Source organism: Patagioenas fasciata, chromosome 22 (assembly GCF_037038585.1).
Source record: "Patagioenas fasciata isolate bPatFas1 chromosome 22, bPatFas1.hap1, whole genome shotgun sequence".
Classification (NCBI taxonomy): Eukaryota; Metazoa; Chordata; class Aves; order Columbiformes; family Columbidae; genus Patagioenas; species Patagioenas fasciata.
Window position 1 is genome coordinate 299,899 of NC_092541.1, and position 11,803 is coordinate 311,701.

At 67.7% G+C, this 11,803-nt stretch overlaps 3 protein-coding genes across 4 annotated transcripts; all 3 read left to right on the forward strand.

The window, feature by feature from the left end:
- The first annotated feature begins 14 nt into the window (after window positions 1-14).
- Window positions 15-3,238, forward strand: LSM12 (LSM12 homolog). The gene is made up of 5 exons (XM_065856255.2): window positions 15-188; window positions 857-990; window positions 1,810-1,919; window positions 2,046-2,172; window positions 2,261-3,238. Exons 1-5 carry the CDS (start codon window positions 68-70, stop codon window positions 2,351-2,353), a joined length of 585 nt encoding a protein of 194 aa, XP_065712327.1. The 5' UTR covers window positions 15-67; the 3' UTR covers window positions 2,354-3,238.
- Window positions 3,239-3,412: 174 nt separating this feature from the next.
- On the forward strand, window positions 3,413-8,111 carry TMEM101 (transmembrane protein 101). Of its 2 annotated transcripts, XM_071798150.1 has the most exons (6): window positions 3,413-3,580; window positions 3,865-4,045; window positions 4,111-4,257; window positions 7,291-7,472; window positions 7,611-7,682; window positions 7,861-8,111. In XM_071798150.1, the coding sequence occupies exons 1-6, from the start codon at window positions 3,444-3,446 to the stop codon at window positions 7,883-7,885; spliced, it is 744 nt and encodes a 247-aa protein (XP_071654251.1). In that variant the 5' UTR covers window positions 3,413-3,443; the 3' UTR covers window positions 7,886-8,111. The 2 variants fall into 2 exon arrangements, with proteins under 2 accessions (XP_071654251.1, XP_065712369.1); XM_065856297.2 differs by lacking the exons at window positions 7,291-7,472; window positions 7,611-7,682; window positions 7,861-8,111 and adding an exon at window positions 4,444-4,995.
- Window positions 8,112-8,807: 696 nt separating this feature from the next.
- LOC136112025 (pancreatic polypeptide-like) lies at window positions 8,808-11,649 on the forward strand. The gene is made up of 4 exons (XM_065856508.2): window positions 8,808-9,002; window positions 10,526-10,706; window positions 11,263-11,333; window positions 11,537-11,649. Exons 2-3 carry the CDS (start codon window positions 10,528-10,530, stop codon window positions 11,324-11,326), a joined length of 243 nt encoding a protein of 80 aa, XP_065712580.1. The 5' UTR covers window positions 8,808-9,002; window positions 10,526-10,527; the 3' UTR covers window positions 11,327-11,333; window positions 11,537-11,649.
- The last annotated feature ends 154 nt before the right edge of the window (window positions 11,650-11,803 follow it).

The following is an 11,803-nucleotide window of genomic DNA, read 5'->3' on the forward strand; positions in this document are numbered from 1 at the left end:
CGCGCGGTGACGCCGCGGCCCCGCCCCGCCGCGCCCGGGCCCGCGGAGCCGCTGCGGCGCGGAGAAGATGGCGGCGCCGGGCGAGTACTTCAGCGTGGGCAGCCAGGTGTCCTGCCGCACCTGCCAGGAGCAGCGCCTGCAGGGCGAGGTCGTCGCCTTCGACTACCCCAGCAAGATGCTGGCGCTCAGTATCCGCCGCAGCGCCGCGCCGCGCCGGGCCCGCCGCGCCTGGGCCGGCCCGCCCGGGCCTGTGCGCCCGCCCGCGGGGAGCGGGGGCCGCGGGGGGCGGGAGGGGGGGCGTGGGGGCCCGGGAGAGGCCGGAGGGGGGGTCGGGAGAGCCGCTGACTGGGCTCTCGGGGGGCGGCCCCGTGTGGGGCTGGGGGAGCGGGGAGCCCCGTGCTGGCCTTACTGGGGGGAGGGAGGGGCCGCGAACTGGGGTCACTGGGGGAAAGGGGGGGCCCTGTCGGAGGCTTTGGGGGCGGCGAGGAGCCCCGTACTGGGGTTACTGGGGGAGCGGGCTTTGGGGGGGCGGTGAGCCCTGCACTGGGGTTTCTGGGGAGATGTGGGGTGATGTACGGGGAGGTTTTGGGAGGGAAGGAGGAGCCCTGGGGTGGGACTGCTGGGGACAGCGAGGAGCCCTGTGCTGGGATCCTGGTACGGGAGCAGCGTGACTCACAGGGAGGTTTGTGGGGGGCAGGGGGAGCCCTGCAGTGGGGTTACTGGGGAAGAGCTGGGGTGGCATGCAGGGAGGTGCTTTGTGGAAGGCGAAGGCTCTGGTATGCTCCCGGACAGCTCTGTGCGTTAGGGCTGTAAACGTCCCCTCTGGATTTGTTTCCCTTAACGTTCTTTCCTCCAGAATGCCCCTCTTCCAGCGGAAAGCCTAACCACGCAGACATCCTGCTTGTAAACCTACAGTACGTGTCAGAAGTGGAAATAATCAACGACCGCACGGAAACACCTCCTCCTTTAGCTTCACTCAACGTTAGCAAGGTGAGCGCCCATCAATGGGGCGGGGGATCCAGGGGGAGCAGCTTTGGAGCTTCACCTCGCCCGTGTCCATCGGGCCTTGCCCGAGCCGCCCCCGGGCATGCGCTCCCCCGGGACCCGGGTCAGGACCGTGCCGGAGCGCGGGGGCTGTGCTGCGCGGGGCTGCCCGGCGGGGTCCGAGCTCTGGCGGGTGCCCGTGCCCGCAGCCCCACGTCCCCGCGGGTGCTGGTCGTTGCTGGGGACAGAGCGGTGTGGGGTGACAGGAGCAGTGACGCACACAGTTGGATTTTGAGGATCTGCTGTTTGTATCTCCCTGGGGGGTCGGTTCTGGCTCCCAGAGAGGAGCTGTCGCAAAACAGGGAGGTGAACCCCCGCCCCGTGCTGGCGTGAAGCGGCTGATGCTGTGGGGTGTGCCGGTGGCTTTTCAGTTGCCACCACTGTGACAGGAGGGTGACCCACGTCCCCTTCCCTGCAAGCAGGGAACTGGGGTCTGGTGATGCCACAGTGTGAGTGCCCTGGCACTGGATATACTGGAAAAGGAGCTGAGGAGGGGTGAGCCCTGGCTGCGTTGGTGCCCGGGGGGGCAAGCAGAGGCCCGGGGTGGCCTGGCCCTGCTGATCCCCATGGGGGGACAGCGCTGGCACCAGGGGGGCGGCAGGACCCGGTGGTGGGGACAGCATGGTGGGAGGGTGGGAATCGCTCGTTATCTGGGTTTAATTGACGGTGTGGACTGCGAGCAGCAGAGCTTGTGGGGGGACGGTGCCCCTGGAGCTGCCGTGGGCGCTGAGGTGACGCTCAGCCGGGTCCCCTGTGTCCCCGCAGCTCGCCAACAAAGCGCGGACGGAGAAGGAGGAGAAGTTGAGCCAGGCGTACGCCATCAGCGCGGGGGTGTCGCTGGAGGGGCAGCAGCTCTTCCAGACCATACACAAGACGTGAGTCCCCTCGCGGTGCCGCGGGTGGGGGCTGCTCGTGTTCTCGGGGGGCTCGCGTCGCATCGCCCCGTCCCTCGGGTTTGCCACCAAACGCTGCCAGCGTCGCGGTTCCTTGTGTCCCCCCAGCATCAAGGACTGCAAGTGGCAGGAGAAGAACATCGTGGTGATGGAGGAGGTCGTCATCGCCCCCCCGTACCAGGTGGAGAACTGCAAAGGCAAAGAGGGCAGCGCGCTGAGCCACGTACGGAAAATCGTGAGTAGGGGCGGGGGCGGCGCCGGGGACACCGGGACGGAGTCAGAGCCCGGGATCCCCTGCGCTGAGCCCCCACGCACCCCCGCAGGTGGAGAAGCACTTTCGGGACGCGGAGAGCCAGAAGGTGCTGCAGCGGGCGCAGGCACAGCCCACACAGAAGGACACGTCCCTCTCGTCCTGAGCCCCCGGGGTCCCGCTTTTATGTCCCGGCTCTGAGCTCGTTAACGGGGGCTTGGCCGATTCCAGACCTTAGACTTTAAAACGAACGAGAAAAGAGAATAATTTAAAGCTCACACATTACTTGACTAACAGACTTTCTTTCTCCGCCATGTTTTCTCTCCCACCAGCCAGTAAGACTCGGGGCGTTTCATTTTTTGACCTTTTCCTCCCGCCCCCCTGCTGCCAGACCCCTTTGCTTTTCTAAAGGGGGTTTGTCACCTGTGCCCCCGGCCTGTCCCGTGGGAGAGTCCCCACGTGACCCCCTCCCAGCCCCCACCATACCTGCACCGAGCTGACCGCGGTGGCCGCCCGGGGCCCGCACCAGCGCGGTCTCGTTTTAATTTTGTTTGCACAGGGCAAGGCTTGAATTAGTCTTATTTTTCTTATCTTTAAATATATATATGAATATATATTAAAATGTTCTTTAAATATTTTCTGCTTCTGGCAGTTCTTCAACCAGGATCATGGCAAAAAACCCCGTGACCCCCTGTCCTCTGCCACCCCAGCAGCCCCGGGAGCCCGGGGGCTCAGGTGTGGTTGGGGCCACGGCCCCCCCTGCCCCCGGTGCCGCACCCGGGCCTGGCGCGGGGCTTTTCTCCCCTCTTTCTTTTTTGTTTTTAATTGCCCTTTTTTGCCTTTTTTTTTTAATATATTTTTCTTTTCTTTTTTGCCATGATCCTCTCCCCTCCCCTTTGTTTTGTTTTTTTAATAAATGGATCAGAATCAAACAATTCAAGCCCTGCCTTAGAGGAGTTAAAAATTTAAAAAAAAAAAAGAGAAAAAAAAAGGAAAATTTTTTAGTATTGTTTAGCAGAAACAATAAAACCCGAAATTTTTTTAACCATCACCCGTGTCTGGCGCTCTGGGGCGGGGCCTCGGCGGGGCGGGGCCGGGCCGGGGCGGGGCCTCCCGCCGAGTGCCGCTTAGGGGCGGGGTTTCCTCAGGGGGCGGGGCGTGTGGCGGCGCGCAGGGGGCGGGGTTTCGCCTGAGGGCGGAGCCTCCAGACGTGGGCGGAGGCGCTTCCGGCGCGGGGCGGGACTTCCGGCGGGGTGATGGCGGCGGGCCGGGGCTGGCGGCGGCGGGCGCTGCGGCTGCTGACGGCGGGCGGCGGCGTCCTCCTCACCCGCTTCCCCTTCTGGCACTGCTTCAGCGGGCTGCTGCTCTGCGCCGAGCGCGCCGACGGCCGGCGGTGCGGCCCGGGGGGGCTGGGCCGGGGCTACTGCGGGGGCCGGTTGTGCGTGCGGTGGCTCTGGGGTCCTGGGGTCCGTGTGGAGCGGTAGGGCCGGGGGAGGGAGTGCGGAGCTGGGGCGTCACGAAGGGCCGTGGCGGAGTGGGGCTGGGGGGTCACGAAGGGCCAGGGTGGGGTGGGGCTGGGGGGTCACGAAGGGCGGGGGCTGGGGGGCTCCGGGGTGGGCAGGGCGGGGGGGGCAGGGGGGAGTTGCAGGCAGGGGCTGGAGCTGCCGCCCCCCCCAGGAAGCCGGACATCCCCGTCCCCTACCTGTACGTGGACATGGGGGTGGCCGTGCTCTGTGCCAGCTTCATGTCCTTCGGGGTCAAGCGCCGCTGGTTCGCCCTGGGGGCCGCGCTGCAGCTCGCGGTTGCCACCTACGCCGCCCACGTCGGCGGCCACGTCCACTACGGCGAGTGGCTGAAGGTGAGACCCCCCCGGCTCCCCTGACGCCCACCCCGGGGGGCCCAGGGTGACGCTGCCCCCGGCAGGTGCGGATGTACTCCCGGACCATCGCCATCATCGGCGGGTTCCTCATCCTGGCCAGCGGCGCGGGCGAGCTGTACCGGCAGAAACCGCGCAGCCGCTCCCTGCAGTCCACGGGACAGGTCTTCCTCGGCATCTACCTCATCTGCCAGGTACGGGGACACGGGCACTGGGGGGGGACCGGGACACTGGGGGGGCCTGGGACACCGTGGGGGTCCCGCCATCCCAGGGGGGTGACAGCCGCCTCCTGCTGTGGGCGGGGGCCGGACCCACCGGGGTTCTGTGCGAGGGGAGGCGGCCCGGGCGGGCGCCCCACGCTGCAGCCCCGCGTCCCGCAGGCGTACTCGCTGCAGCACAGCCGGGAGGACCGCCTGGCCTACCTGGACCACCTGCTGGGCGGGGAGCTGGCGCTGCAGCTGCTGTTCGTGCTGTACGCGCTGCTGGCGCTCGCCTTCCTGTCCGGCTGCTACGTGCGCGCGGCCGCGCAGGTGCTGGCGGTGCTGCTGCCGCCCGCCATCCTGCTCATCGACGGCAACCTGGGCTACTGGCACGCCGGCCGCGTCGAGTTCTGGAACCAGATGAAGCTCATCGGCCAGAGCGTCGGCATCTTCGGCGCCGTCGTCATCCTGGCCACTGACGGCTGACGGGGGCTGCCTGGGACCGGGGGTGCGGGGGGGCTCGTTTTTAAAGAATTGCCGCTATTTATTTTTTTTTAATTTGTAAATATTTGATAATTGTGCCGGAGGATGAGGCGGGCGCTGCCCTGGCCGTGGGGGGAGCCGGGGGGGCTCCTGACTGTGGGGTGGTGGCCACTGTGTGGCTGGGCCCCCCCGCCATGGGGTGTCCCCCCCGGTGTGTTTTTACTGATGAAATGAGAATCTTTTATGTCACCGCTGGGCTGTCGCGGCTGTTGTGCAGGGGGGTTGGAGCGGGGGGGGGATCCATTCCGGGGGGCCTGGGCGGGCATGGATGGTGCTCAGTGTTCCCCCCCTCGGTGGGGAAACTGAGGCACAGGGGAGCGGGGGCCTGGGTGGGGTTTGCTGCCAGTGCCGGGGGTCATTGCTGCCCGTCCCCTGCCCGTCCCCAGCCCGTCCCCTGCCCGTCCCCTGCCCGCGTGCTGTCCCCGTCCCCCCCCTCCCCGGGCTGGGCAGGTGTGTCCCCTCCGGCGGTGGAAAAGCAAACAGGGCAGGAAGTTCCTTCCTGCGGGAGGGTCGCAGGGCCCCTAAAGTGCCTCCGGCGGAACCGGGGGCCATAAAGCGCGGGGGAGCGGGGGGGCCCTGTTTGCTCTCCTGGCTCCTTCCGTGTGCCCGGGGGGGCACAACCGGGGGTGGCACTTCAGGTGGTGACAGAACCATCCTGTGACCTTTGGAAGATGGCTGTTTACTGTCCCTGGGGGCAATGGTGCAGAAGATGCTCAGCTCCCTGTGCTCCCCCCGGGGCTGCTTTGTGACGGGGGAGGGAGCCTGGACCTTCCTTCCCCTCCCGGCTTGGGGACATCTGTGATGATGTGGTGACATTGCTGCTGTCTTGGGTTTGGTCCCTGTCTGTAGGTGGCACCGCAGGGTTGGTGTCCCCTGTTCCCCCCCGGGCCCCATCGGGGGCTCCTCTGGGGGGGAGGGTTCACCCCACCGACGGGTGCTGGATCCCAGGGACGCGTGGAGGGGACGGGGGGGCCGCGGCGCCATCGATCCAATTAGCGCGGCCACTGACCGGCTGTGGCACGTCACAGCAGCCGAGGGGGTGACCCGGGGCTCAGCGCTCGTGTCCCCGCACATGGCGGTGACACCGCGGCCACGCCACGGGGATGCGTTCCCCCAGGGCTCGGGCAGGCGCGGGCTCGGGAGCCCCGCGGTGGTGCCACCGCGCACCGGGACCCCCCTGCTGCTCGCCGGGGTGACAGCCAGGGCAGGAGCGGGGACCGTGTCCCCTCCAGCCAGGCCGGTGACACCCCGCAGGGTCCCCTGAGCCGTGTCCCTTCTGTCCCCTCTGTCCCTCTGGCTGGTTCTGGGCAGGAGCTTCCTGGGGATTTTGGGGACCCTCTTCTGCCACCTGTCCCCACCCCAGCACCCACGTGGTGGCTTTGGTGGCCCTTTCCTGGCGGGGACCGAGAGCTGCCGCTCACAGCACGTCCCTGCCCGGCGCCCCCGCGCCTCAGTTTCCCCAGGCTGGGTGATGGCTCCTTAATACCAAATCCCTAAGGAATTGGTGTCCCCCCGTGCGGGGACGGAAAGGGCAGCTCAGTGGCAGCGGGCGGTGGCAGTGGCTGTGGTGACAAGGGCTGTGGTGGCAGGGGCTGCAGCAGCCGCTCCGCGCCCTGCTCTGCTGTCCGGGGAAACCGAGGCAGCCACGGCTGCGATCCCCCCCGTGCTGTCCCCGGGTGGCTCGTGCCACGGCCGTGTCCCCTGTGCTGTGTCACGGCTGTGCCGTGTTTGTGTCCCTGTGCATAGCTGATGTCCCCGTGAGCCACTGCCGTGTTCCAGGGCTGTGCCATGTGCCAGGGCTGTGTGTCACATCTGTGTCCGTGTGCCACATGCCACATGCCATGTCTGTGTCCTGTGGCTCCGTGCCATGTCCCCGTGCCACTGTGTCCCCAACACTCCGTGCATGTCCTGCGCCCCTTGGTGCAGCCTGGGGGGCTCTGCCAAGGGACAGTGACAAGCCGCTGGCACGTGTCCCCCGGGGCTGGTGGCGGGGGGGCTGTGGGGTCCCGCGGTGCCCGTGGGTCGGTGCGGGGGAGGGAGGAGCCAGCAGCCCCCCCAGAGGCTTTAAAACCCCGTGCGGGTGGAGCAGCCACGGTGTCCCCAGCACTGTCACCCACTGCCAGGCCCTGCCTGTCACCTCCCGCCTGCTCCACTGTGAGTGCGGGGACAGCCCGGGGACGAGGACCTGGGCGTCCCCTGGAGGGGCGGCTGGAACCCTGGGAGGGAGGTGGAGGTGCCCCCTTGGGAACTTGGGGGTCTCTGGAAGTCCCTGGGACGAGATGTCCCTTTGGGGACGGGGGTCTCCGGAAGGGAGGTGTCTCTGGGGGGCCATGGGGGGAGCTGTCTCTTGGTGGGGAGGGTGATGTCCCTGGGGAGCCGGGGGGGCCCTGGGGGTGTGACATCCCCATGGGGACGGGGTTTGGCGGGGAGGGGTACCCGGGATGGCAGGGGTGACGCGCCCAGCGCTGCCCCGTCCCCACGCAGATGGTGCCGTCCCCGCGGCGCGCGCTGGCGGCCGCGTCCCTGTGTGCGCTGCTGTGCTTGGGCGCGCTGGCGGCCGCATACCCCCCCAAACCCGAGAGCCCCGGGGACGACGCGTCCCCCGAGGAGGTGGCCAAGTACTTCTCAGCCCTTCGCCACTACATCAACCTGGTGACGCGGCAGAGGTGAGCGCGGGCACGGCGGCACTCGTGCAAACCCCTTTGCGTGGGGGGGGAAGTTCCCGTTTGCACACTCGTGTGCATCCCTTTGCACGCTCGTGCGTGTGCGATCGCGTGTGCAGCCTCGTGCTCCGTGTCCCGCAGGTACGGCAAACGAGCCGGCGTCGGGGCGGCCGCGCCGGGGCTGCTCCCCGGGGCCACCAGCGACAGGTCACGGTGAGTGTCCCCGTCACCCCGTGCACCGGGAATGGGCTGCGCCCTCTCCTGCGCCCTGGGGTGGGGGTCCTGGGGATGGTTGGTGATCCCAGGGGGTGCTGGGGGTCCTGGGGATGGTTGGTGATCCCAGGGGGTGCTGGGGGTCTCTCCCCCCGTTTCTCACCGCTCTTCCCCACAGGTACGATGATGACTCTGCGTGGTGACCGGCCCCCCCGCCCCCGTCCCCCAAATCCTCCGTGTCTCCCCAGGGGACCGGGGTGGCCCCAGCACTGGAGCCAGTGCGGGCCCCCACTCGGGAGGGCCGGGGACCCCCAGAGCCCAGCCTGGGGGTGTCCCGCTGGGGGGGACCCCGACCCCTCCCCTCCCCGTCACTGTTGGTGGGTCCCGTACGGCCCCCCCGTCCCTGGCCAGTGGCAATAAAGACACGATCGTGGGCACCCGCCTGGGCTGTGTGTGGGAACGGGGGGGCGGGGAAGGGACAAGGGACAGAGGGACTCGCGGGGGTGCAGGGGACGGGGGGGTGGGGGAGTCAGGGGTCGAAGGTCAGTGGGGAGTGGAGTGGGGGGACAATAGGATGGGAGAGGGGTGTGCCGGGGGGCTGGAGCACTCGGGACTCGGATACTGGGGTGCACTGTGTGTGGGGGTGCACGGGGTATGGGGGTGCTGGGGGGCGCTGGCTGTGGGTGCTGGGGTGCATGGGGTATGGGGGTGCAGGGTGCACTGATTCCGCTGCTGTGGGTTACTGGGGTGCACGGTTTACTGGGGTGCACAGTGAGGTCCCTGGGGGGGCTGCAGCTGCCAGGGGCCGTGCCAGGGCTGGCGCAGAGGCCGCCCAGGCTGGGGGACCCCCCGGCCCCCAACCCAACCCACGGTGGCCGTGCTGGGACACAGCGGGAGCTGCTGCTGGGCCCCCCGTTCTGGCTGCCACGTCCGCCCTCCTGTGCCCCGTCCCTCTGTCCTCCTGCCCCCCCGAGCCCTAGTGGTTCACCCTTCACCCAACCCCCTCCTTGTCCATCTGTCTTCTCTTCCTGTGTCCCGCTGTCCATCCGTCGCTGTCCCTCGGTCCCGCTGCCCACCCCTCCCACCAGCCTCCCCCAGGTCAAACATTAACCGAGGCTGTGCGAGGGGCCAGCTGTCCCTGTCACCCCGCATGGCCCCCGTCCCCCCTGGCCACAGGTGCTGTGTGGCAGGGTGACATCAGCAGGGGGACAGGGGGATATAAGGGACAGCGCTGCGGTGGCAGCGGTGTCACTGGGGAGCCGGGGAGTCGGCAGCCGCGTCCCTGTCCCGCTGTGTCCCTGTCACCGCTCCTGGAACCAGGTTAGTGGGACTGGGGGTTCGGGGGTGTGCGGGGGGACAGAGGGTGGTGAGTGTGGGGTGTGCAGGTGTGCAAGGGCGTGTGTGTGCACATGTGTGTACAACTGTACGCGTGTGCGTGTGCACCAGTGTGTGCTGCGGGAGTGGCGGTGTTGTGTGTGTGTGCACAGCTGGAGCTGAGACAGGTGAGTGTGCAAGGGGCTTGTGCAGGGCTGTGTGTGTGTGCACTCCAGGAGCAGAGGTCTGGGGTGCGTGTGCGTGTGCAGAGCGGTGCACACTGCGGGGGGGGTGTATGCAGAGCAGTGCACACTGCGGGGTGTGTGTGTGCAGAGCGGTGCACGCTGCGGGGTGTGTGTGTGTGTGCAGAGCGGTGCACGCTGCGGGGTGTGTGTGTGTGTGTGTGCAGAGCGGTGCACGCTGCGGGGTGTGTGTGTGTGTGCACACTGCGGTGCACGCTGTGGTGTGTGTGTGTGTGTGTGCACACTGCGGTGCACGCTGCGGGGTGTGTGTGTGTGTGTGCACACTGCGGTGCACGCTGTGGTGTGTGTGTGTGTGCACACTGCAGTGCACGCTGCGGGGTGTGTGTGTGTGTGTGTGTGCACACTGCGGTGCACGCTGCGGGGGGTGTGTGTGTGTGTGTGTGCACACTGCGGTGCACGCTGTGGTGTGTGTGTGTGTGTGTGTGCACACTGCGGTGCACGCTGCGGGGTGTGTGTGTGTGTGTGTGTGCACACTGCGGTGCACGCTGCGGGGTGTGTGTGTGTGTGTGTGTGCACACTGCGGTGCACGCTGTGGTGTGTGTGTGTGTGCACACTGCAGTGCACGCTGCGGGGGGTGTGTGTGTGTGTGTGTGCACACTGCGGTGCACGCTGTGGTGTGTGTGTGTGTGTGTGTGTGCACACTGCGGTGCACGCTGCGGGGTGTGTGTGTGTGTGTGCACACTGCGGTGCACGCTGTGGTGTGTGTGTGTGTGTGCACACTGCAGTGCACGCTGCGGGGTGTGTGTGTGTGTGTGTGTGCACACTGCGGTGCACGCTGCGGGGGGTGTGTGTGCACACTGCGGTGCACGCTGCGGGGTGTGTGTGTGTGTGTGTGCACACTGCAGTGCACGCTGCGGGGGGTGTGTGTGTGTGTGTGCACACTGCGGTGCACGCTGCGGGGTGTGTGTGTGTGTGTGTGTGCACACTGCGGTGCACGCTGTGGTGTGTGTGTGTGTGCACACTGCGGTGCACGCTGTGGTGTGTGTGTGTGTGTGCACACTGCGGTGCACGCTGTGGGGTGTGTGTGTGTGTGTGCACACTGCGGTGCACGCTGCGGGGGGTGTGTGTGCACACTGCGGTGCACGCTGCGGGGGGTGTGTGTGTGTGTGTGTGCACACTGCGGTGCACGCTGTGGTGTGTGTGTGTGCACACTGCGGTGCACGCTGCGGGGTGTGTGTGTGTGTGTGTGTGCACACTGCGGTGCACGCTGCGGGGTGTGTGTGTGTGTGCGTGTGCCCTGGCGCTGAGGCCGCGGTGTGGGTGCAGCCATGGCCCCCCGCTGGCCGCCCCTGCTGCTGTTGGCCTGTGCCCTGGCGCTGCTGGCCGGGCGCCCCGGCGCCGCCGGCCCCGCGCAGCCCACGTACCCCGGGGACCACGCGCCCGCCGAGGAGCTGCTCCGCTTCTACAACGACCTGCAGCAGTACCTCAACGTGGTCACCAGGCACCGGTGAGTGGCGGGGACCGGGGGGACGCACTGCTGCCTGCTCGCAGCGGTTCCTGTTGCAATCGTACTCCGGCCGCAGCGAACCCCTGTAGCGATGCGCTGCCGCATTGCAATGTGCTCCCGTTGCAACGGACGCCCTGTTGCAAAGTGCTCCCTGTTGCAATCCCCCTACCTCCTGCAACCAGATCTCTGTTGCAGCGCCCTCTCCACTGCAGCATGCTCCATATTGCAGTGCACTCCCCGCTGCAGCGCGTTCCCCACTGCAGCGCTCCCTCGTTGCAATGTGCTGCCTGTTGTAACGCGCTCTCCTGCTGCAACCCGCTCCCTTCTGCATCACTCTCCCCATCGCAGCGCACCGTGGCACCGTGCTGCCTCACTGCAACCTCCTCCACTGCTGCCGCCTCCCTGCTGCGATGCGGTCACTCCTGGTTGCAGCCCCCTCCCCGCCGCAGCGCGCTGCTCCCTTGCAGCCCCCTCTCGCTGCACCTTTGCTGCAGCAGCCGCTCCTGTTGCGCCGCTCCCGTCGCGCGGGTGCTCCGGTAACGTGCTCCCCCCGCAGATACGGCAAGCGGTCGGGCGGCCGGGCGCTGTGCGAGGAGCCCCTCGGCGCCGCGGGGTACTGACCCCCAGGTGAGGGGTGATGGGGGTCTGCGCAGCGGCTGAGCAGGGGGGCTGGGGACTGGATGCTGGGTGAACCCCCGGCGCCGCCCCTGCCTCAGTTTCCCCAACAGGCACGATCCTGGGTGCGGGTGGGGAGTCCTGGGGTGGGGTATGTGGGGTCGGGGTGTTGGGGGCACTGCGGATGCCAGGGTGCTGACTCCCTCTCGTTGCAGGGACACCGCCGGGACCGAGCGGGTGAAGAGGAGCTCAGGGTGGGGGGATGCACCCCTCACAGCCCCCATCACCCAGGGCCGGGTGCCCCCACAATAAACCCCCCTGCATCCACCTCCTGCCTCTGCCTGCTTGGGGGAGCGGGGGTGTCGGGGGGCACTAGTGGTGGGGGCACTGGCCGTACTGGTGCTAAGGACACTGGGGATGCTGGTGCTGGGACACTGGTGCTGGGGCACGGCGTGGATGCTCCACTCTGGGGGTGTCGGTGC

Excerpts from the sequence above, each read along its gene's own strand:
- LSM12 (XM_065856255.2), top strand. The coding sequence starts at position 68 with ATGGCGGCGCCGGGCGAGTACTTCAGCGTGGGCAGCCAGGTGTCCTGC. Across the intron at positions 189-856 it reads CAGCAAGATGCTGGCGCTCA|AATGCCCCTCTTCCAGCGGA; the intron begins GTATCCGCCGCA and ends TCTTTCCTCCAG. Across the intron at positions 1,920-2,045 it reads TTCCAGACCATACACAAGAC|CATCAAGGACTGCAAGTGGC; the intron begins GTGAGTCCCCTC and ends GTGTCCCCCCAG.
- TMEM101 (XM_065856297.2), top strand. The coding sequence starts at position 3,444 with ATGGCGGCGGGCCGGGGCTGGCGGCGGCGGGCGCTGCGGCTGCTGACG. Across the intron at positions 3,581-3,864 it reads GAGCGCGCCGACGGCCGGCG|GAAGCCGGACATCCCCGTCC; the intron begins GTGCGGCCCGGG and ends CGCCCCCCCCAG. Across the intron at positions 4,046-4,110 it reads ACTACGGCGAGTGGCTGAAG|GTGCGGATGTACTCCCGGAC; the intron begins GTGAGACCCCCC and ends TGCCCCCGGCAG.
- LOC136112025 (XM_065856508.2), top strand. The coding sequence starts at position 10,528 with ATGGCCCCCCGCTGGCCGCCCCTGCTGCTGTTGGCCTGTGCCCTGGCG. Across the intron at positions 10,707-11,262 it reads AACGTGGTCACCAGGCACCG|ATACGGCAAGCGGTCGGGCG; the intron begins GTGAGTGGCGGG and ends CTCCCCCCGCAG.